The sequence below is a fragment of the Delphinapterus leucas genome, chromosome 4 (genome assembly GCF_059928025.1).
Source record: "Delphinapterus leucas isolate spDelLeu-1000000601 "Yukka" chromosome 4, BTC_Dleu_Yukka2, whole genome shotgun sequence".
Taxonomy (NCBI): Eukaryota; Metazoa; Chordata; class Mammalia; order Artiodactyla; family Monodontidae; genus Delphinapterus; species Delphinapterus leucas.
In genome coordinates, this window is record NC_143132.1 from 79,069,414 (window position 1) to 79,095,404 (window position 25,991).

General features: G+C 38.8%; 1 protein-coding gene across 3 annotated transcripts in view; it reads right to left on the reverse strand.

The window, feature by feature from the left end:
* The window catches only part of LPP (LIM domain containing preferred translocation partner in lipoma), a 698,095-nt gene that overhangs the window by 158,224 nt on the left and 513,880 nt on the right, over window positions 1-25,991 (reverse strand). For all 3 annotated transcript variants that reach the window (XM_089910694.1, XM_022569708.3, XM_022569736.3), the window contains one exon: window positions 16,105-16,231. In XM_089910694.1, the coding sequence (XP_089766820.1) occupies window positions 16,105-16,231 (127 nt within the window). The remainder of the gene's footprint in view (window positions 1-16,104; window positions 16,232-25,991) is intronic.

The following is a 25,991-nucleotide window of genomic DNA, read 5'->3' on the forward strand; positions in this document are numbered from 1 at the left end:
CACCTAACTCCAGTAATACATTTATCATATTGTAATTCAGTTATTTTTAAAACTTCTGTTTCTCTTTTGTAGACTAATGTTTAATGGAAATTAACACAGTGCTTGGCACATAGTAGGCCGTCAACAACTACTGAATAAAGAAATGAACAAATACCATAAATGTCCTATCTAGAAATCCTTATCCTTCTCATTTAAAAGCATGTTTAGAAACAAATCAGATCCCAAATCCTTACCGACGAGATAAAGTTTAGAATTTTCCTAGTCTTACCTAAACACATCTTGTGGCCTGTCTAAGGTATCTCTTGACTTTGACAGTAACTGCAGTGCTGAGGCCATTCCTTCCATAGGTATCTTCTTACGTGATCTCCAAATGAAAATCCACCTTGAACCTAATGTATCAGTGAGAATGCTGCTATGACAGACACACGGTGGAAGGTAACCGGATGCACACACCTGATTTGTATTTCCTTGGTCGGCCAGAGGAGAACCAGAGCAATGGTATCCCCACACCACCTGTGACCAGAGATGTAGAGCAGGGGAGATGCCAGGATAGTAGGATGTGGGGTAGACTGTTCCCAGGATTGCTTTAGAAGCACAAGAGAAGTTTTCTTTAGCATCAGGGTATCACAACAGCTTCCTGAAGACAACACACATCCAAAATTAGGAGTGGGAACTAAGTCGAAGAATCAGTTAATCAGTGTCTGGCTTCCTGAACCATCTTAATGAAATAAAATGCCAAAATTCACAGATACGTTGACACTCCTGCTGACAGCCTAAAATAGCATCAACTTCCGACTGAGTGAGCCAATTGCTAGCTAGTGCATAGAACTCTTCTACCTGATGATATGTCAATAGGGTGACCTTATTTTCAAGATAAGTTCCCTTCTCCTTGCTGTCTCTCATTTCTGCTTTGACAGTGAGACTGCACTTGGCTTTTTCTAAGGCTCACTAGATTAGAAGATGCCACTGCAGATGGATTGCTGAAAGTTAAAAGTAACTATTTCCAAGTGTGAAAGAAAGCTTCACTGGATTGGGATGAAGCATTGGGAGAAGGGACTTTCTGGATTTAGATAATGTTAAAATCACAAGAACCAGGTTTCAATTTCAAACAGAGGAATAGAAATGTATATTTCAAGTGCTAACAAAAATAGTTTTACATTCAGCACTTGTCTTACATTGTCTGGAGTAAGTAGCACACATGGGCACTATTATCCTTGTAGTGGAGCCAAGACGGTATCCCTGAGGACATCTGGTAGACTGCAAACAGAATGATGGCATGCAGGGATTTCTATCTGCTGCCTGGCCAGTTGTGGGACTCTTCAATCAGAGGAAATCAAATCATACTAAAAAAAGTCCCCCAGGAGAAGCAGAGGGAGAAATAGAATGGAATTTGGCAGAAAAGCCATATGATGAGCACAGGCTTTGTGGCCCAATCTTCTGCCAGGCCTAGTTAGCTGCCCTTCTGCAAAGTATAGTCCCTGACAAAGTACATACGGTGGTTAGGAGGCAGACTCTGGGTTCAAATTACAACTCCAATAATTACTAGACCCTGGGCAAATTATTTACCTTCTTTTTGGTTCAGTTTTCTCATCTGGAAAAGAACAATGCCTACACCTCACAGGGTTATAGTCAAGAAATATGTATAATGCCTACAAAACTTGTAGTATATAGTAAGTGCTCAGTGCGTGCTAGTCTAATTGTCAACAGAACCATTAGTGGGGATATTTAGAATCAAGTCAGACTACAGAAACTCTACTGCAAGCAAAAGTCTTGATGGAGGGACACAGAGAGATTTAAGAACTCATCTAGCTCTATCTCCTTGTGGTGATCTTTGGGGGAAGAGCAAGATAAGGAAGAGGTGGTCTTTCTTCACAATGATCTTACAGTAAGGTAGAAGGTATAGACATATAAACATATATTATGTATATTACATAGTATATATAACATATATACACATGTGTGTATGTATATAGAGATGAGAAATAAAGGCCATAAGAATTATGAATAAAATACAACAGTAACAAAAATTTAAATGAAATTAACGCTCACTTAGAAATTGGAGACTATATCCTAGGGTAGGTTACAGTGCCTTTCTATCTGTGCCAAACCCTTTTTTAAAAAAGCTACATTTCCAAGTAAGGTAGATTATACATCTGAATCCTGGACTCCAGCAGGACAAAGTCTTCATTTTTCTTTAATCATTCATATCAATAACCCAAGTAAGTTAAATTCAAGGAAGCAGCAATTCTACCCCGGCCAAGTTTCTGTTATTTTGCTGTCTCCCTGCTCCCTACTGATCTGACAAGGGAAACTGGGATCAGATGTGGTCCAAGCTTGTCCCATCTCTGATTGGCCTCTAATTGTTCAGTAGAGATCACAGGTACATTTCTGAATGTTTTGGACAACTTCTGATGAGTCCCAAACTCTCCTGATCGGAATGCTTTAAACAAAGCAGGAAAAAAAAAATCAGCAAAGAAAAAATTAACCATGTTTTCTACTACCTGAAATTCTTAGCCTAGTAGTAATACACTCTTTGTTCTGTGGAAAAACACTCTATATTGATTCTGCTGACACTGACAGTAAAGCTGTGTGGTGGCTGGCTTTATTTTAATTTATTTTTTCTTCACATCTCAGATGAGAAAGTGGGTTATGATTCATCCTGCACAATCTGAGTCAAAATTCATTTTTGTCTCCTTTCAATTAGTTCTTCTTCATTCCACATTAAAAAGCAAGAGTAGTTTGCTCAGCAAATGAGAACGCTGTGGTATGTCTGCGTGTTGCTTTCTCACACACAATGACTGAAAAACATTTTTTGTAATGATATTCCAATAACGAGAGGACATCATAAGAAAATTCAAAGTGTTAATTTAAATAGAGATAAACAGTGACATTAAAAATTCAGAGCGGCTGATTGTCACACACGAATCACAAGCGGCATAAATCAAGCTAGATGCTGCACTGGGAAGCAATACTGACATCTCTTAAATTTTTGATTTGTTATGGCTTAGAATACATTTTCACATCTATTTCTTTAACCTGGTCCTCACAATAATTATATAAAATAGATAGGATAGCCTTTATTAATAGGTGAAATAACTGAAATTCAAAAAGCTTAAGAGGTTATATAAAGTTGCTTAAAGGACATGTAATTTAATCCAGAAAACCTACATGAAGAATTTGGTTCCATCTCTTAACTGGTCCTTGTTTAAGCTGATTTCTCTCCAATAAAACTGTTTAAAAAAATGTTTTCAAATAATGCATAATATGTTCTAAAGCACATCGCAAATGTCAAATGTCACCAATGTCACGCAGAGAAGATACTTGGACTTCCTGACTCCAAGTCCAGTTTTGGTGTCACTATGCCATGTAACAAAAGATGAATTATTTATTTTTATGACAATGCTATATTATACACTGAAGACCATGATCACATTCATGGTTACTAATATTAATATTATTTATGTATACAAAGTATCATTAGTGAACAACATATTAAACCAGGAAAATCCTTAAACAGTGATGCTAGAATATCCAACTCAGTACACAGTGTTCCTTATGTTCTACAATCTTAGCTTATGTTTGTTAACTGACATTTAAAGCTACTTCAAATGATGTGAACCTTCTCGTATATCTTAGGAAATGAGGAACAATACTGAGCAGAGTATAAAACAGTCTAGGAAATATAATTCTTGGGTTTCTTTTCCAATTCTTCTGAAGCAAGCAATGTTGTAATTCTACATAGGGCAGCTATTTTCCTACCCACTTATGTTTTAATGGTGTATAGAGGACAATATACGAAAAGTATTTGAGGTAAGTAAATTAAAAGGCCAAAGGATCCCAAGAGATCATGAAGTCTATGAGAGATGAGGTCCGTGGAAAAGGGGCTGGCCTAATATGTCACAGCAAGATTGTGGGACAGTGACTGGCCCAGAATCTGGCCTCTGGTTACTTGATACCTGGCTCTTTACACCACTACATGGCCTCTCATGATAACATGATGATGCTGGGTATAAAAAAAAAATTTTTTTTAGTAAAACTTAACTCAATGGGTAACCTTTGACATCATTTCACCATAATATTCCATCAATTTATCTTCTGGTTGAGTTATACACACATTTCTCAGTATTTTGAACATTGGAGGGTTCATGGATGAACATTTTAAATTTAATTATGGTATCTAGTTTCATGCCTTTTAGGGGAAAAAAAGCAACAAGTACTTTAATCCATAAAATCAAATTATGGATATTATTGACATGAATGAAGATAAAATAGGTTAAAAAATAAATGAATTGATTTGAACAAAAATGTTAGGCAAATAATAGTACAAATGGTTTGCATATGTGGTGAAAATTACGAAGGTGGCCTCCAATGACCAAAGAATGGGAAGCTTTCAAGTTGGAAGATTTATAGCCAGCTCTCTAACTGTGCCATGGTCCTAGGGCTGAATGGTGTGTGTGTGTGTGTGTGTGTGTGTGTGTGTGAATGTGTCTGTGAGTGTTGTGAGTGTGAGTGTGTGGAGAGCGAGACAGTAGATGTTAGTAACTGTTTTCAATTACCTCCTGCCTACTGTATCATCTTAGCCTCCTTCAACAAGTCACTCCTGCACAGTGTTTCTGTTCCTTCTTGTTGAATTTTAACAAATGATGTTCATTTCCACGTAGGAGTGGAGCCAGGTCCAGGACTGATATAAATTGAAATTTTGATAGTCAGAGAACCAAACGGGGACTGAGATCAGAACTGTGCAGTGCTGTAACGAAACTGGGAGAATTTAATGTAACATGACTGGCATCAGAGTGAGAATTAGGAAGAAAATCAGGATAAGGTCATTAATTTGGACTTGCTTGTGGGATTTCCCAGTTTATCGGCCTTGGATATTTTCCGCTCGCTTTTCTCTTAAAGCATTCAATTGTCTTTGCTGAGAACTCTGTCCACAAATAGTGCTTCACCAATAGGTCTCTCTATTCCCCAGCAATAGGTGGACTCCTCTGGCATTTTATCTGGCACAGGTCAGCTGGCAATAGTGGCAAAAACCCCTGAACCTGGATGAAAAAGAGTGTATTTTCCACTTCCAGTCATGAAATCTGTTTTCCATCAAAGCCCTTGGTGCTAGAGGATTGAACAAATGCTTTCTCTCCTTGGTCATTATGTTACCTTATTTCTTTTCTCTCCCATAGCACACACTTCAGTGATTGGTGTATAGCAAGCACTCAATAAATATTTGAAGATGAGTGAATCCGTTCAATTGAAAGTACAACAGATGCCTACCAAGTAGAACTCTGCAGATGTTCAAACAATGGCTTTGCTGACAGTCAATTAATTATGCCTTCTGACAATTCTAATGTCACTTCAAAGTCTGGAAGGAGATGATTATCTGGTTTTAGAGAAAGTTGTGGGGAAAGTTCAGGTTGGGGGAAAGGAGCGTGGTTTGAAAAGGAAAGGGAGTTGAGTTCACAGTTATCTGTATTTGTGTGTTTAAGATCAGAAAATGCATAATTAGCACTTGTAGGTTCGGGTCTCAGCTCTGCATGTCTCAGTACACAACCACAGACAACCTACAAGTTGAAACTTTCTTTTGCCATACACATTGTGTGCCCCGCCAGCTCTTTCTCTCTCAGGACATCAAGCTTATTTCCACAGTTATTAGGTAAAGGATGTTTGATTATAAAGTAAAAATCTCTTTTATACTTTTTTTTTTCATTCTTTGATAAAGAGAAGGGTGATCCCAATGAAACAGAATGAGTATCTGCTGTATGTATGAAACACCAATCCTGGGTGAGTCTTCCCAGCCTTGAAGGGGTGGTAATATAAGAGAATGATCTTTTATAACTGGTTGCTAGGGAAAAAACATGTAAACATGGAGAAAGGATGTTTTTTTTTTTTTCAGTGTGATGCCCTGCCCATCTGACCCAATTAGATTAGAACAGAAGAAAATTGAGGAGGTAAGAGATTGTCTTGGGAACCAAGGACCACAAAGGAATCCCAGAGGGGAGAAAATGTGATTTAGAACTTAAAAAAGAAAATCCTAACTATGTAACCTATCTATTGACGAATTTCAATCTTTAATTTTCAAAGAAAACACATGGAAAAGAGATCAAGTCCAAGGGTATCAACCTAATTTTGACTGAAGTTCAATGATCGTAGCAACCATGTGTTGTTCTACCTTAAACATTCTCTAGTGCCTTTAAGTGATTTAAAAAAGGAATGAGAAAGTCTTAGTTACAATCCATGGCTCTGTCACTAATTAGTTTGTGAACCTAGAAAACTCCCTTATTTTCACAATATCTAAAAATGAGAGGATTTTCCTACATAGTCTTTTTTTTTTTTTTTTTTTTTTTTTGCGGTATGTGGGCCTCCCACTGTTGTGGCCTCTCCTGCTGCAGAGCACAGGCTCCGGACGCACAGGCCGAGCGGCCATGGCTCACGGGCCCAGCTGCTCCATGGCATGTGAGATCTTCCCGGACCGGGGCACAAACCCGTGTCCCCTGCATCGGCAGGTGGACTCTCAACCACTGAGCCACCAGGGAAGCCCTCCTAGATAGTCTTTAAGATTCCCTCTAGCTGTAACATTTTAAGGTTCCATAAGGTGTTAAATAAATGAAGCATTTTCCCTCTGTGGTTTATACCATGTCCTGCCACAAGGAGTATGGAATGTCTGCTCACAATTTTTATTCATGGGTTTATTAATTAATTAAACACTAAATATCTCCTATGTGCCAGGCATTGATCTAGGACCAAAGATGGGGACACAGCAGTGCACTAAACAAAAACTACCTTCAATCAGACTTATATACTAGTGAGGTAAATGATAAATACTACAAGTAAGTAACTTGATGAGTATGAGAAAAGAGGATATTGGCAATCTCTTCAGTTCATTTATATTTGAAAATCAAGGAGATAAGGACAGTATATGTACAAAGGTTCTAACAAGTTTTTATCATTTTATTTTATCATTTTTAAGGGCAATGTGTTCTTAACTCAAATTTGAATAAGGTGTCACCACGTCTGGGTTCACAAAAATAGCAGGCCCAACCCACTCCCTCACCTTTGTGAACAGCCCTGCCATTCCTCTTCTTACCATCAGAGACTAATTTCTATTCTTTGTTCAGAAAGGAAATTTTGGCCATAGAGTTCAAATCACTCCCAGCTGTATGACCTCGAACGAGTCATTTGGGCTTTAGTTTTCTGGAACATGAAAGGTTGTCCTAGATAGTTTCTAAGATTAAATTATTCTTTATGATACTACAAGTCTAGGTTTCCAAATCGATGCTTAAAAACACACTATGTAGCCAAATTAATTAAAAATTAATGTGTGCTAAGATAGAACACATAAAATGCTTAGGATTATTATTTATTTAGTGCTGTGACCATATATTGCCCCAAGCAAACATTTTACCAGAAATCACTATCACAAAAGGAAATATATCAAATATGTCTCATTAATAGAAAACATTCTACTCCCATGACCCACAGAGACCTTAAACAAAAAGCTAGAGAGAAACAAAACCAAGAAATCAATTTTTTTCCCAAATCAATACCACCTTTTCTCTAAACCACTTATTTTCTACTTATTCTTCCATTGTGGTTTTGGGGTTTTTAATTAATTAGGTTATTTTTCTGTGAAAGATCCTTACGGTTTCAGGTTCCATCTGTACTAAAGGCAGCTCCCACTTGGAATCACTTTCTAGTTTGTAATTGACAGGAGCACTTTGGAAACCATTTCCTTGACACAAAATAATAAAAACAATGAAATACAAATTACTTAGCACTTGCCAGTTGAAACCCTCTAAAAACTTTTCAAAGCAATCATTGTTCCTCGTACCGACGAAGAAGCTAAAACACAGAGTATGTTCACTGATTTATCTCATAGTCTATGACCAATCCAGCAACATGGTGCTAAGAGAGCATGATGGGGTGGAAAGAGAACAGGATCTGGGATCAGTAGGCCTGGGCCCCTGTGTAATTCTGATGCTAATGGGATCTATGAGTAGCAGGGGTGGCAGAGGGCTCTGAGGAATGGGGAGTCCCTTAATCACACAGATCCCGTTTCTTCATATGCCAAATGGAAATAAACACACTGTCTGCTTTGCAGGGCTGCTGTCTAGTTTAAATTAAATTACATAACAAGTATAAAAGTGCTTTACAAAGCACTATATAAATGTTAGCTGTAATCATGTAATAATAATGATAAGCTGGGGTTAGCACTAGACGTTAGATGCAAGAGCTTGATTCCCACGCAAGTTGAGATGCCTAAGTCACTGAATATCAGAGTTGGACAAGTATTTTTGAAATCTAATCTCATAGTCCATTGAATGCTTGAGTACCTTTCACCACTTCCCCAACAAGGGGCTACTGGGCTTTGGCCTACGCTCTTCCAAGAAATTTCTTCTGTCTGTTAAACATGTTAACTCATTATACCGAATGTAAATTTGCCAGCTTCCCCTCACTTGCCTTTGTAGCTAACTTTGGAATAACACATATTAAGTCTAGTACCTTTTCGACATGGCAGTTCTCCAATAGCTTTCAGGGTTCCAGGCTTTCTTTTCTCCACTCCTTCAACTGTAGCTCAAATAGTGGTTTCCAGTTTCCTAAGCCTCTTAGTCCAAGTCCTCTAGACATGTTCACTTATCCTTTGGTCTTACTAAAATAGAAAAGAAATAAACCATCTTCCCCATTGTCTGGGGCACTCTGCTTCTACTCACGAACATCCTTTGGACCTCCATCTTGCTCTCAATTGAGAAGATACATAGTACCAAGTATGGTGAGGTCGTTTTATCAGTAAATTTCTCGTAGCACATTCCCCTCCATGCCTTTCTTCTCTTAGGGCTTGAAACATGCTGGGCCCCCACTGCCTCATATCTTCCACCCTGTCCACCTGTCCTTTGAAGCAATAAAGCCTACTTCCCCTAGAACCAACTCCTGGCTTTATGCAAAAACTCTCAATATGCCTCACTAACAATGCTCAAGAGATAAACAAAAAAATTCTTAGATAAATGCCAAGTTCTGTGAAGAGAATTTACCTAGTGCTGTTCTAAAGGCATAGGGATTCTTCAAATGGCTCACTAAACAATATTAAGACTCACACACTTCAGGTTTTTTTCGGAAGAAGGAATAAGACAACACCATGTAAACACTGCCAAGATAATTACAGCTTCCTGCTTAAAAATAAGCTGGTAGATATTTTTAGTCCATCCTCAGATATATTACATTGTTCATTTCCAGAGATACTGTATTCCAAGATCGTTGCCTTCTGCCTTAGGGTCTGTACAGCCAGAACACCATTATTTTGGAGAGAATCATGCCATGGCCACAGACTGAGACATGGTTCTCACCTACAAAACATGCTTTCTCTTTCAAAATGAATGAAAACACAAAACTTAGAGGCTCTGGGTATACCAACCAACATGGAGAACACTTGCATAAATTCACAGACATGACTCAGGGATATCTAGAGACAAACTCAACTTTCCTTTACATTTCTCCCTCAAAACTATCTGAAAAATATAAGCTCCAAATGCTGGCCACTAGCCCTGTAAGCTCCCTAATTTTCTAGCAACGAAAACTTTCTCCCCCATTAATTTTAATAGCTAATTTTAAAATCCTCCCTCTCCTATTTTAAGATCTGAACTTTACCCTAAATTATAGTAATTTATAGTTCATCACCCCTTGTTCTTTCTACGTATCGACCCCTGGCACTGAGAATCTCCTCTAGTAGAAACATAGTTTTCTAGTTGCCCAGGGAAACAGGTTGCTCCAAGATACAAGCACTTGAACCAAGGCCTGTAGCCTTGCAAATGATGTGAACTAAAGATCTACTGCCTGGTTAACTGAATTAGATGAGAATTTCTCCTTACCTTCAACTTTCTTCTATATTTCCTCTCTTCCCCCTATAGCACAGCATTCTAGGCCCACTCAAGTACACCCTTGCTAATGGAAAGACACTTAGGAATCTGCTACAGCCAAAATTCAAGTCCAAGTAGATGAAAAATGTTCAGAACATGAGAGGCTATCTTCCCTTCAAAGATCTGGACTTATCATACTGCTCTACTATGATTCATCTGCTATGGCATTTAGCTAATACTGTAATGCAACAGATACAATTTTTGATGAAGATGTAAAAGGAAGGGCATGGAAGCACTAAAACTAGCACATTTTCAGAAGAAATCATTAAAAAAAAATCAGCTGAGACTCAATTGAATGTTCCAGCTTGTAATATTTTATCAAGAAATGACTTGAGGAAACAATCACTATAGCTCTTAGTGATTTTTAGTGATTTGCTTTCCCTTAAGGTCAACAGTCAGCTAACATGGCTGATACAGAGGTATTAGGTGGGTTATCTCCCTAGGGTATGTATCTGAGCCATGGCAAAAAGCCTATGCTTAGTGTCACATCAGTTAATTCAGGAGTTAAAGATAGTCAAAGTATATTGCCAGTGACACTGAAGTCTGGGCTACAGACGCCCTCAGAACAGTTGGTCTCTTACTTAAAGATCATGACTTCAGGAGGTAAAGGATGACATGAGGCAGGAATAGCCACCTACAGGAACAGCTTATGCCTTTTTGTAACGGTAATGAATCAGAATGGACTTGCGATCTGAAGAATAAGTCGAAATCCTAAAACTTATAGCTGTGTGACTTGAACAACTCATTGAGTCTCTCTGAATCTCTGTTTCCTCATCAGAGAAATGAAAACTTCATGGCCAGTTATATGAGTCAGACCATGACTGGGAGTGGGCTTTTTAAGCTTGTAGAGCTTTAAGTAAATATAGCTTTCATCATTTCCACCACAATGGTTATCATCTCACCAACAATAGAAAGGGTATGTGTCCAGTAGAAAATAAAGAAACAGATACACAAGAAAGGGAAATTTTAAAACAGTCAAGTTTACAAGATATAGGAATGACTCTCTACTTCTCCTGCCCAAGAAGGGAGTGTTAAGATGATTCATTTGTGGGGTTTCCCTGGCGGTCCAATGGTTAGGGCTTGGCGCTTCCACTGCAGGGAGCGCAGGTTCGATCCTTGGTTGGAGAGCTAAGATCCCGTATGCCGTGCGGCACGTACAAAAATAAAAGATAATTCATTTGTGATAGGCTTCAATACTCCCGGGGGGAGAAAGGGTATCCTTTGTAGCTGTGCAGTTATAGTATCTCTCATAGTTATAATCTGAAGCGATTCTGCCCTCCTCATAATATCTCTACATCTATCTATCTTGTTTCAAAATAAGTTGCTGACATAATGACACTTTACCCTAAATACTTCAACATTTTGCTCCTACAAACAAGGATATTATCTTATATAACCACAATGCCATTACCATACCCACAAAATTAACATTGATGTATTATCTAATATATAGTTCATATTTAAATTTCTCTAAACTTGCCCTAAATACTTCATTTTTTTGGTTTTTTTGTGTTTTTTTTTGCAGCACGCAGGCCTCTCACTGTTGTGGTCTCTCCCGTTGCGGAGCACAGGCTCCGGACGCGCAGGCTCAGCAGCCATGGCTCACGGGCCCAGCCGCTCCGTGGCATGTGGGATCTTCCCAGGCCGGGGCACGAACCCGTGTCCCCTGCATCGGCAGGCGGACTCTCAACCACTGTGCCACCAGGGAAGCCCCAATACTTTGTTTTTTGATCCAGATTCAATCAAGATGCATGCCTTGCATTTGACTGGCATGTCTTTTTTCATTTTCTTTAATCTTGGCATTTTTAAAGAATTCAGGACAATTGTCTTGAAAAATGGCACATCATTTGGATTTGTCTAATCCCTAATGGTTGGATTTCAGGTTAAATATTTCAGCAAGACTATGTTACACAGGTGATGTTGTGTACTTTCTACTACATCATATCAGCTGGCACATGTCAGTTTGTCCCATTTTGGTGATGCTAAGTTTCATCACTTGGATTAAGAAAGTTTCCAAACTCTCTATTTGTGAAGGTATCTTTTCTCCTTTGACTTAAGTCACCTGTGAGATGACATTTTGATATTCCTCCCCTACTTTGAAGCATGCCATAATTATAGTTCTTCAAACAAAGAAAAACTGCTAAGAGTAATGGGAAACTCCATAATGAAAAACAAAACAAAACAAAAATATATTCATGAATTATTCCACTCAAGGAAAAAGAAAATAGGGGCTGCACAGAAAAAAATGAACATGACCACAGGGGAATCTATTCCATTGACACCATTTATTTACATTTTGTTCCCTCTCACTCACTGGTGCAGCTCATAATCTAGTAGGAGATCTTTGACATGAAAGCATTTAATGACCTTCAGCAAATCAGTTATAGTGTCAATGAAAATTCCAGCATTAAATAGGCAAAGTGATAGAAAAAGTGAGGGGGTTGAGTTGGGGCTGGGCATGTTAACACAAGAGTGAAAAGTTCTTTTAAGGTGGTGATTAGCAATGCTATTTCCAGCCCAGAATGGAACTCAGGTAAAATTCTGATAGAGAACAAGAGATGACTCTTCTTCATCTCCCTTGGGTCAGGCCCTTCTGTTGCAAACACATTATTATGTAGCCGTCCTTCTCTCATCTTCAGACTTAACTCTGTCTTCTATGCTCACCTAGTGTCTCAGGCAGACCCAACACAGTGCTGCACCCCTTGCTGCACTGACATTCCTTACATGCCTGCCTCTCTCCTGTCCTTCCCAGAACTTGTGAATCCCCTGAGGGCAGAGACTCTGCTTGGTGTCCCTTGCACACAGCAGCAGGCATGGAAAACATGTTCGGGAAATGTTTAATGTTTGAGTAGAACAACAGTAAACCATAGTTCTGTTAACTCATCCTTTGCTTCGTGCTTTTATCTAGCCAGTGAGGGGTAGAGCTGGCATTCAAACCAAGGCATACTGGCTTTGGAACCCACATTCTTAACCACATTTCATGAAACAGTTCCCATAACCTTTGATCTCAACGTGCAGCACTCACTGTATAAGATAAAGTCCTTAGTCTTTAGGCCATTGGTCCCAGCCTACCTCTCCCACCTTATTTCCCAAAATTTGTTCCTTCCCACATGGGTGCCTCACTCCAATGATTTTATTGCCTATTATGTTAAAATTCTACTCCTCAGAAATGACATCACTTCTCTACTATCATCGCACTTCCAACTCTCTATTACCGTAATTTTAAAAAGGCTATCCACTTCACAAACACTTTTCCATTCCTGCCTCATAATGTTCTCTCTCCTTTCTTCTCAGTTCTCAAAGTACTTTGGCTGAACTTCAAATAAGTTACTTGTCGCTTTCTGCCTTGTGTTAGGATTAAACACCACAACGTTGTACACATCCTCTCTTATATAAGACTATAAGCTCCTTTAAAGGGAAGGCCCACGTCTCCCTAGCTCCACATGTCTCCAACACCTACCTAGCACAAGTAGCTGCACATAATAGGCCCTTGGTGGATATCTGCCATATAAAGCAATTTTCCTTACATAATCTTGGCCTCAATTTCTATTTTATTTATTCTATCTACCTAGAAGAGAATGCCCTTCTCTTATTTTCCATCTGTCCAAAGCTGATCTCCTCCATAAGACCCTTCCTAAATGTCCAGAAGTAAACTCTGGAAGTGAAGGGTATGTTTGTTACCTGGGCTGTGGTGACAGCATATAAGCGTAGACATACATCCAAACCCACCTAATTGTATACATTCATTATGTGACTTTGTTTACTTCAATAAAGCTGTGGAAAAAGTTTTAGAAGAAAAAAAAAAAATGTATAGACCTGGAGTTTGGATTCTAATCCAGTCCTGCAACTTATTAGCTGTTGGTATTGGGCAGATTACTTAACATTTCTGTGCCTTGATTTCCTAATCTGGAAATAATAATAGCATTTACTTCACAGGGTTATATTTTTTTCTGTAAGGATGAAATGAGTTCATTCTTAATGAAGTACATACTGTGTAACAGTGCTGCCATATTGTAAGCACTCAATAAAACTTATCATTATTCCACATTCTCTCTCATGGTTTGTAACACTCATTTGGCAATGATTATTTACCAATTGGTGACATATGTTCTATTTTTGCTAGGAACTTCAGTTTAAATCACGTATTATTAATGGCTTTTTAATGGGCATATCTTGTTTTCTTTAATAAAGCATGGGATAACTGATTATTGAGCATATTCTACATGCCAAGAACTTGGCTAAGTGCTTTCTATAAATATTTCATTCACTACTCACTATAAAAGTATAAACTAGCCATTATTTCCACATTATAGATAAAGCAAAACAAAAAGATGTAGAGAATAAGCCATTTGTTCACGTTGTCTAAGCTAGTGAGTAGCAGAGCTAGGACAGTTCTTGAAGGCAAAGATAATATTTAATTGATCTCCCAGAGCGATTAATATATACTCATTAACGCAGTTACTACCTATGTTCAGTGTTTTTTATTGCTATCTATTTTGTTGCTGTGAAAATGGAAGCATATATATTTGGTATGTTAGCTTTTTGTGCTTGGTATACCTTAATACAGAGGCCTTAGTTTTCACTCTTAATAAGCTTTTTTAAAAAGTTACCTTAGGCTCCAATATAAGCCCTTCTCCCATGTCAATGACAAGAGCGTGATAAACTTTTAGTATATTTTAATATAACTAGAGACTTCTTTTAACTATTCTCTATGCATTTGTGCTAATCTCTATCAACTTACATTTAACTTTTAGCTTTATGTACTTCTCTGCATTAATGCTGTTTCTACAGAGAACTTACTATGAAAGAAATGCTAAAGCACATTTGCTTCACACCTATGGTTCACCAAGGTGGGAAACGGGATTGAGGCAGTTGAGGAACGGGCCAATATTGCTTAGCTGGTAAAAGGCAGAAAAGGAACCAGAACCAGAACTCTTTATCCCCACTACTGTGCTCTTTTAGCTAAGCTACACTGTCTCCTGCATACAAAGAAATGTCACGTTTTTCATATTTTAACCCAGTCCATTTATGATGTGGCTTTGTGCCCTCAGTTTACCTGTCATTACATATTCCCAAATAGGAAGCAAGTGGGAAGACATGAAAATAGGAAGTATATGAAGAAGTAGAAGTCCCGTGCAATTTTTCCACCTCTATGCCTTTGCTTCCACTGCTCCCCAAATGTAATATCCTCTCTCCAGATGCCTGAAAAGCAGTGCTACTCAGAATGATCTACAGATTCCTATCTGACTAAGACACTCTGCGATGAGACAAGTACAGACACAGACAGTATTTAGAAAATATGATAGCAATTTAATAGAGTAATTTATTCCTGTTAAATCTAATAATGGTAAAACTCATTCTTCCATTTTGTATTCTGTTTATTTCATTTTCTTAGTAACTAATTTTAATTGTACTCTATGGAAATATTGGTCTCCAACAGATTAGGGAGAAAACAGAAAATCTGAAAGGCACTGCTTTGAGTCCAGGTTCAAGAACCACCAATTCTTCTCAAAAGCATTCCCGATGTTCTCGATGAATAGAGCTTTTACATTTTGTAACACTTGACCTAAGCCTCTCTTATGCCTCATAACTTTCTACCTAGATTAGCAATTGTTTGTTTTTCTTATCTTTTCTAAATAATTCCAACCTCCCTGAGGGTAGGTTATGTATCTTTAACACCTCATACTTGGTGTATAATTCATAAATTCACATTACAAAAATGGAATGGATGGATTAACCACTGATAATTATTCACAGGTTTGGAGAGAGAAGTTAAAAAAAATATAAAGGGAACAACTTTTCCTAAATAGGGAAAGGATTGAAAGCACAAAGTTTAGATACTACCCGATTTCACATTTTGTAAATGAACATTTAGATCAGTGAGAGACCTGAACACACACAGAAACCCGATTTCTGCCTAATAAGAAGCTAATAAATTGTCAAAAAAAAACTTTTAAAATCAAATTTGTATTCAAGAAACTCTGCATTACCCCTGAAATTTTAGTCCAAGCTAAACAGACATCACATTTACAGCAGTCTCACAAAGCAATTTCCAGAACACTCAGGTGTGTGTGTACATGCATACCAGCTCCAACACATGCAGACTCAAAACTTTTACCAGTGGAGCCGGTACTATTCCTAATTACTAATTAAGGAAAACAGAACACAACCTTTACTTCAGAATTCAGCCCTAGACCCCACTCACCAAAGTATTCATCGGCGGGTGGATTTTCCATGTCATACAGCATCTTCTTGGTCAGATGCTCGAGCTCATCTTCAGGGCGGAATGAGGAAGGGACAGCCGGAGGCCCCATGGATCCTGTTTGTCCACTCTGAAAGGCAGAAAACACAGATTCCTTTAAGTGCAACCTAGACATCAACCAAGGCAATCAGGTAGTGTTTGCACTGTAGAGGAAAAAGCACTGGATGGGGCCATTAGGAGGCCTGGGTTTAATATTGGTTTTATCAGCTACCCAGTGTCTGACCTTGGGGGCACTACTTTATTCACTTGCCTTATATAGATGAGCCATCTCTCAGGCTTAGAAATCCATGTTTACAAAGAACAGGACTCTGTTTCATTCAACAATTGCTAAGCAGTCACTGTGTGCCAGTTGTAGATTTATAAAAAGAAGATGAAGAAACTGAGTCTCTTTCCTTACAGAGCTTACGGTCGAGTAAGAGATATAGGCACCCTAGTAATTAAAGATAAAGCAACTGTAGAAAGTGCACAATCAGAGCACAAAGGGGACTCCCTCGTGGCCGAAGAGGAGGAATTCCAGAGGAGAGGCATCAGCACAGACTAGGATTTGTTCAGCTAAAGGAGAGGAACCATAAACGTTGAAGGTTTTTTTTACATTCAGGTGAGGAAGAAGCCAGGTGGCATAAGGAACTCCTATGTATAAAGTCTGAGATAAGAAAAGAGATGAATATTATTGGGTACATGGGGTCCACAAAGTGAAGGGCCTTGTGTTCCAGTTAAGGAGGTTGAGTAACCCCCCTGCCCCACCCCACCAGACCACCCCTGCACTGCAAACCACCAGGTGTCAAATGAGGAGGTAAATCAGCAGCGGTAAACACTAGATTGGTGTTAAATAGGCGGATGTGCCTGAATTAAAGCAACGCAAGGGAACCAAATGTCAGGTGAAAGAACACTTGAGGTGATCAACCAAGAATCTAAAGTATGTAAAGAAAGAAGAAAGACCAGAGGCCAGATGTAAAATAGCTGGTGCTATGCAAGTAAGAGGGAATTTGGTAGATTTTCCTTTGCCTATATTATAACTTTGACCACTTCCGATATTATACCCCAGTATCTTCAAAGTATTAAAAATAAAAAGACTGTTAAAGGTTTAGAAATATCAGTGATACTATCCCCCATGGCAAATGGGAAGAGCTGACATTGGGAATGCACTGCCTTGATCTTATGCGGTCTTAAAATTGTTGACCAAGAGTTTCTCCTTTCATGAATAGTTTACAAGAATTAGTTCAACAAGACTTGAAGCTGCATACTCATTCACCCGTTATCTTCACTATAGCAAATGAGTTCTTGGATGTGAAGAACAAATCCTTGTACAAAAGTTTCATTATTATTACCAGCAACATTTCAACAACTAAGAAGGGTATTAATTACTTGTGTTATGGCTAGGGCATGAAATGCCTTCTAAACATATGTGAAATTGTTGATTGGCACCTATTTGGCCTTTTCTCTCTAATTATCTTTCATCTGGCATCTGCAGGATCATTACCTCAACCTACTCATTGTGAGGTAAAGAAATTGACACCCAAAAAGATCCGGCAGGGTTAATTAGGCTAAAGCCAGGATAAGAGCCCATCCTAGATTCACTCATTTGTCCTAAACATTAATCTCGGGGCCTCCTCTAAACTGCAAATAATGCGTGCCCTATTGAGTTAGTGTGAGGGCTAAAGAAGTTCTTGACTCATTCACATTTGTTTTACTCATTAGTTTATGCACACGTTCTTACAGTGCCTATTTTGTGTACCCTCTGCAAGCATCAGGGAGGAACACAAAGACGTTTTTGACACAGTCTTTGCCTTTGAAAGGACTGGAGTCTAGTGAGGGTGAAAGGCAGACACAGATGATCATCAGTTCTATAAAGCACACTATATTGGGGGGAGTGTATGCAGATATAAACACTGGAGGAGTGATTTGCTAGTATAATTAAACTTCAAATTGCTCATATATGCTATCAACTTTCAAGAAAATTTTACAGAAATATTTATATAAGAACATAAAATTATTGTGGCCAGAGATAGTGAAGGGATATATGGTGTGGCAGTGGCATTGTGGTTGGAGACAGATTTAATGAGGTGAGCTTGTGAACCTGTCTGAACTTGAGACCCCCTTCTGTAAAATGGGCTTGCAATGCTACCTCACGGTCTTTGTTAGAATTAAGATGAGATAGCTTGCACTTCATGCTAAATAGAGCTTAACTACTTTCAAGCCACGGCAACAAAGGGACTCTAGATCCCCCAACCTGCCTCTGAGGGAGGGGACTATGCCAGTTCAGGTGACAACATTGAAGACGAGATAGGAAAATTATCTACAACTTGTTTTTGCAGGTTTGCAATTAAGAGAGAACTTGAGCCCCAAATTTGGTATTACCTGACTCTAAATTCTACGTACTCTTTTCCAACCAAACATTGCTTTCCATAGAGAAAGTGCTAGAAAAGTATGAAATATTAATGGTGGTGGCTGTTTTAATTTAAATCAACAACTAGTAGAGAAAATCTGATAATTCCTGCTTCCAGCCTTAGGGTGAACCCTTAGGGAATGGACACAATTTATTATTGTTTGGCCCTAAAATCTGCTGGCTTCCCTTTTCATATAAACAAAGGCAGCAAGAAAGCCAAGTCTGTCCTCTGTAAATCGGAGCCAGTAATTGAGATTCTACCTTTAGCACTTACATTTCAAGCAGAGGCCTAATTTCAAAGTACTTACCTTGTCAGTATTTCACAGATTTTAAGAAACAATACATATAGTATACCTTTTATTCTACAAATACTCCTTCCTATTTGCTTGCTATACTGTTTCTGAAGTTTGGAAAAGGCTCTTTTCTTTTAGATTCTAATCTCATATATTGCTGATCTTGGATTCCTGGTATTCCTTCTGAATAAAGACCCCCAGGAGATCATCTCTTCCAGTGTTTCTGGACCTTATTTGGCTAGAGAACTCTCCCCACTGTCCCCACCTCCAGTGGGTAATACTCAACCTCTGTGGAATACATAGTGGTAAAAAGTCAAGTTCTTCCCAGTTGCCTCTCACACCCAGGAAAATATAGCTCAGGACTTTCTTCAGGGTTCAAATCTCGTAAGTAGTAGTTGTTTAGCACTTTCTCACTGGGATGAAGAGATCCCTTTCAATTTCTCTCTCTCGGGAGTGCTTAGGACTCAACACATCCTAGGAAAAAGTAATAATTGTGTCCAAATCATTTTTAAATAAGCAGCTTCTAAAATTGTGTCTGGGCAATAAAACACAATTGAAAATTTATAAGTGGGGGGTGGGGGGGCTGGCAGGGGATGTGATATATTATTTTGTTTTTTATTTCTTCAGAAGTAGAAATATGAATAGTATCAGCAGTATATTCATTGTGACATAATAACAGTTCCTTGTATCTGTATGACCCTTTTCAAAGTGCCTGCTTTCACATATGTCATCTCAAACGCTTATACAACAGCCCTGTGTGATATATCATCCTATTTTATGGATGAGGAAATTGAGGCTCAGAAAAGATAACTGAGCAATGCTGTGTGCAGTACCAGCCCTGAAAGCCAGCAGAGCCCTGACTGAGACTAGGTATGCTGAGTTGGCCGTGTTTTGGCTCCACTTCAAGGCCTCGCTGGATTCCAATATTGTTATTTCCAAGCCTTCCAGCTCTATCACTATAGTCATTTGGATTTTAAAATAGTGATTGTATTATCTAATAAGCAAAGACTTTTTCAGAGTGGAGGCTTACTGCTAAATAGTGAAACAAAAGCACTGCAAAACAAATATAAACACAGCCTCTAGCCTTTTCTAAGAAAAAGACATTCTTATAAGTATCAATATTAATCACTAATATGTGCATTCTTTGAAATGCCTGGACCTCCTAGTAAAGGCAAAAAAAGAAAAAAAAAACATTACATGACCCATAGATGAAATTATTGAAAAATAAATTTCAGAGAATTCCTTCAAAATTCTCTTAACATACTTTTCCTAAGGGAATGCCAAGTACTAACATTATAAAGTCAAATTATTCAGGATTCCTGCCTCTGACAACTCAGTTTAGGAAGAGAGAGACATGAAAATAGGTAATTACCATAAAGTGTAAGTACAAAAACACAGGTATGAACTCAGTGTTCTGAGATAACAGAACACTGCCAGAAAGGAGGTGACCACTTAGTTTGATATTGAAGGATAAACTGGATTTTACCAGATGAAAGAAAGGAAGAAAGAAAGAGAGAGAGAGAGAAAGAGGGAGAGAGAGAGAGAGAAAGAAAGGAAGAAAGGAAGAAAGAAAGAAAGAAAGAAGAAAAGGAAAAAAGAAAGAGAAAGACAGTAAAGATATTCCAAGAACAGTATGTATGAAAGAACATGGATATTAGCAAAAATGTTAAGAAATAGAGGAAGAACAGAGCTAGGATGAGGCTAGAGAAATGGGTTGTGGTCAAAGTCAAGACTGTTTTAGGCAACAGATAATCTTTAGGAGATTTAATATGGTGGGCTGACTTTTACTAAAGTCATGCTTCTGAAATATGCCTATTGGCAAATATCTTATACCCAAAGTGAATGATGACTTTAAAAAATGCAACCAGACACCAATTTAATGGTTAACATGCTTTAAAAGAACTCTGATACGTACTATGTAAATTTGCTAACTCCTCAGCAAAATGTGTTTCCTCTTCCTTCTGAGCACACAGCTAGACTACTTTCCATTCTCCCTTGCAGTTAGATACAGCCATATGAGGCATAGGAAGAAAGGAGCTCACTCCTGGAGGACAGCCATCCACTGACCAGGCTGGCTTGCCTCGAACTGTTACAGAAGGGAGACTGGAAAGAAATATGCTCAGAGGTTAATGGTTAAAAGAGATGGGCAGTGGTTTATATTCCTTTTATTTATACTTTCCTTTTTCTACAATGAAGATTTTTTCCTCAGATGTGAAAAATATTGTTTTTTCCTGACACAGAAGTGTCAGGACACAGAAAATGTCCAAGTATCTACAGCCGACTCTTCTCTGCCATGGTTCTTTCCTTGCTAGGGGCCCAGCTGATTATTGTTCTGGGGAAGGCCTAATATGAATACCACAGCCAAATTTGGATCTAGGCCCCTGGTAAAGGTTATGGATGAGACTGTGCAAAAATAAGGACTGTTTCTGCAAACAAAATGCATATGGACAGAATCTACTTGGTGAGCAAAAAAACTCTGCCAGATTAAGAACAGCACAAATAACAGTATCCATCATACTTATATAACACTTCATGGTACTTGAAGTGTTTTGTATTTTCTTACATCAGAACCTATTAAGTCAAAAGACCTATTTATCTCTCTAATCTTAGTTCCACCTTTAACTTTATCCAGTCATTTGGATCAAATCATTTCTATTCCCTGAGCCTCGGTATGTTTATGTGTAAAATGGTGTTTTCAAAGATTCCTTTGATTTTAACTCTATCACGTTTTTGTACCCATAACATGCACATATTTATAGATATTTATAGTGAAATCACAGGTATTCATATTTATGGCAGCTTTGTAGCTTATAAAAACAGACACACTCAGCAAGTGGAGACCTCATTATTATAGAGATTTCCATTTACATGAGGACTTAAATCACTTGTCAGCATCCCCTGAAACAATCTAGAACTTCATTCAGCATTCTAAATCTGAGTAAGCAGCTGGCAGGTCACAGGGTTTCTGCAGCCTACAGAACTTTCACTACACATGGGGCATGAAATCAAGAACATACAAAGGTTAACCACCCTTTCCTACCACCACCCTTCCTTGGGTGGGGAAAGCAGAACTGTCCCTCCTAAAGAGAAAAGGAAGCATGGTAAACAGCCTACACTAAGGTGCAAACAGCAAAGACCCCTAGGAGAACACCCACCTCCTTGAATCTTTGTTATCACCAACTTAACTAATTAAATGTATGTGTTAAGAATCCGTTATTACAAAATGGCCACCTAATCTGTCATCACATCAGCCTCTGGGTTACTCTGATGTTGACCTCGCCATGGGTCATTTTTCTCCCATGAGTCCTTACCTGTTGTTGATTTCCTAGTTACAGAGTGCTAGGTAACTGGAACTTAGTACAAATCTGAACCTTACCAGAAAAGCACTGCCCAGGCAGATACAACACTGGGAAAAGGCAGCCAAGATATTCAGAGGGATTACATGATAATGAATACTCTATCACTCTAGGTACCAGAGCTTCTCATTTTTCTTGTCCATTTGCAATGATGTACAAGAGGTTCCTTCTCTCAGAGGGAAAATAACTTCAATTACACGTTCTTGAAAAAAGAAACACTGAAATTATCTTCTTTCAAATGGTAGAATTAGCCCCATTTTGAGCTGAAAGCCTGCCAGAAAAAATATATTTCTGATATTTTCGTTCTTTTTTTCTCCCCTTATTTAACTGTGTCAAGTTTGCAGTTTGCAATTTCCTGAGGCTGCTTCTACTTTCTGACTCTCACTGAATTATCATACTCTACGCTCAACATCTCACTGTTCAGTGGAAGGAGCACCCCACTTCAGGCAGGCCAAAGGTAGATGATGTGCTGGACACCCACCCTGCTTCAGGTTTAAAGCAGTGGGTCTCAGAGAAGGAAGGGGGAGGAGGAGAACCACTTATTAACAATTAGAAACCCACCAATGAACAATCCTCACAGCTGTATGGGAGCAGAAAGGCATGTGCTTAGTTCTTCTATTCCCAAGGTCCATTTTCTTGGAGAATGAATGGTTAAGGGCACAAAGAAGACCATCCAGAAAATCTGACTTTAAAAGTTTGATTTTACCTTGGAAATCCATGCCAGTTAGTCTTCAACTTTCAAAAGGTTTGTTTTCTTACAACCCGTTTTTCATATTCCCTTTCTCATGCCATGCATGGATGCCCCTAAATCACCCTTCTTAGGCCAAATTTGGAGTCATAGCCAAGGACTGATGATTCTGAATGACAGCCTGGTGGAGTTGCTGGATGTCACCGCAGCCAGGGGAAAGTGCTGGGTGTCCACCTAGGGGCTGTGGTGTTTGCACACCAGAGAATTATGGTAACATAGGCTGAGCTGAGAGGTAGTGGCTTCTCTCCATGCCCACCCCACCAGTCCCCAAAGTATGAGGGTAGCCTTAAGAGTGCCTCGCTTGGAGCATGTTTATTTCGGGCCCTGACAGCTAGGGCACCATTTCAGTTCCCCAAGGGTTTGTTTCTCTATTAGACTTTCCCATCTATAAACTGAAAGATACTAATATCTAATTCATATGAAGAAGCTCTGTAAAATATTAAACATAATATTGTGTTTAAATTACAGTTGCGGTTACCAGGAGGGACACCTTACAAACCACTAACAAAGAAGATTTTCTTCTTGGAAGTGGAATGTCTGCAGATAATAGTATCTCTCCAGTAACTTCACTCTTCTATCTGCTGATAAAGTACTTCAGTCTAGTCTATTTGAATTTCACATTAATTGTCGTAGCAAGAGATGTAAGTCCTCTGAGTCTTTTTAATTGTAAACCTTGAAACACATGACATTTGGTGAAGGTATGCTTTGCTGGCTCTCCAAATTGTTAAACTCTCTACGTCTTAGCCTTTGGCACCAAAGATAAACAGTAAAGCAGAGCTCATGTTTGGTTATTCAGAACGAAGTAGCCTCCCTTATGTGTTCCTGCCTAGATGAGCTCCAAGCAAAAAAGGCATAACCACATATGCTCTCCCACCTGGCAGGCAGGTAGGAAAGGTCAGAAGCAGGAGTCCCAGATACTCAGTGTCAGGGAGAAGCTAAAGCAAAGACCTCTTACCAACCTGCTTCATAGTTCTCGTTTCATGACTCCTTCTCTCCATACTCCCATGTTCTCCATACTTTCCATCCTTCAAGAAGGCAGGCCTTCCTTAAAGGTGAAAGCCAGTGGCCTCTGTGGCAGATAAGATCTCTATCAATCTGCTTCCTTCTTATACACCACCATACGTGATTCCTACACAAGGCTACTAGAAGCTATTTCCACAGCACGAGAGCTAAAAGCTACCTGCATTTCTTTGCTCCATTAATTAGGCCGATGTGTGCTCTGCAGAAGGGATCTGATATAACAAAGGAAAGACAATGACAAGACATTATTTCCATTGGTAGGTTTCACCTCAACAAGACTCAAGACATAAAAAGTTTGATGAATGGGATGAACTGTTGTTCAAGGTTGCATTTTCAAACAAAACGAGGTCTCGGTCTTTGCTGTGCTCCACTAGTACCTGGCAGTGACTTCCGCTGAAAAGACATTTCATCTTTATTTGATTGCCTGGAACAATGCAAAGGGCTAGCTGCTCCAACACTGGGGAAAAGTGTTACCACAATGCGCTACTTTCCATGCACTGTCCCACAGAAAAGCCACCCTCAACCAGACATCTTACTCTTTCTCTTACCAGGGCTCCAGCCTTGACCATGGTTCTAATTCACTGGGGCTTTACCAATTCCTTACTGTTACATATTTAGATTGTTTCACAATTCTTGTCATTATCATGTTAAAAAAAAAAAACAGAAAGATATTAAAATAGTACTATCTGATAATTCCAAATGTATACAAATATATATGTAAGGGTGCCAGCATGTGTGTCTATGTAGGTACAAAGAAAAACAGATACTGGAAGAAAAAAATACCAACATGTTAACAGCTCATGTTAGGATGATGGGAATATTAATTTTTTTCTTTAATATTTTAAAATCATCTAAATATAGTAAAAAATGGATGACCCTTAAAAAATAAGAACTATTCTTTACAAGACATGGGATTTCAGTCTTGTGTTTAGCATTTTCAGACACAAGGCCAGAAGCAAAAGAAGAATGTAAAGTGGGGACAATTTGTTGAAAAAAATAAAGGCACCTAGATTTTCAGTCAGATATGCACAGAAACACTTTCCTATTATACATGCTGTTTCTATCTAAGTGGGCTTGACAGATGCCTGAACGTGACACAAGACACTGAAATAACATGCAAATCAGTTTTCGGTTTTAATATGCAAATATGACGCTTGGCACATCACTTTCCATGGCTGAGGTGAATTTCTGTTTTTGAGTTTTTCGTGGGAAATGCACGCCAGCAAACAAATGGTTAACTCCCCATATTTCACCTAACACAAGGTGGTTTTCATTTGAGTCAGAAAGGTTCTTGCTCAGCAATCCAAGGCACTTAAGATGCAAAGGGAGGGCATGTGTTTTGTTCAGTAACAATGCTACCCGCCGCAAACAAGTCCATCCTCTGACAGATGCACTGATCACACTGGATTTCTGGGCCTTGGCGGGGAGGCAGGCAAAGTGTGTCCATGAGAATAACAGAGAAAAGGTTTTTTGCTTGACCTGTGAAAATCAAATCAAAGTAGCTCAACGTGGTGGGAAGATTAGCTTCTGGAGACAAAGACAAGCAAGGAGTCAAAAGTCCTTGCTTCCAGGATACTGAAGCAGTGTGAAAAACTGTACCCTCGGTGAAATCTACATTAAATTATCCACAAATGCTAGTAATTAGGCATTATGGCAATCATCAAGATAACTGAGGGGTATTCAATATCTCAATTACTGGAATTGAAATTCCAGTTCAAGGAATTTATAATTCAGTCAAGAAATCAAGGCACATGAGGGAGAAATAGAGAACGAAGCAAAACACTGACTGCTCATGGTAATCAGTATGGTTTAGACACTTAAGAGTATAGGCTCTAGGGGCTGGCTACCTGCTTGGATTCAAATCCCACATCCACCACTTACCACTAGTGTGACTCAGGGCAAGATGCTTCATGTTACGAAGTATTAGTTGCATAAACCGTAAAATGGGGTCAACAGGATGCACCCCATGAGTTAAATGAGATGGCCCACGTAAATCATTCACTGCCTGCACAGATTAAGAGCTTATT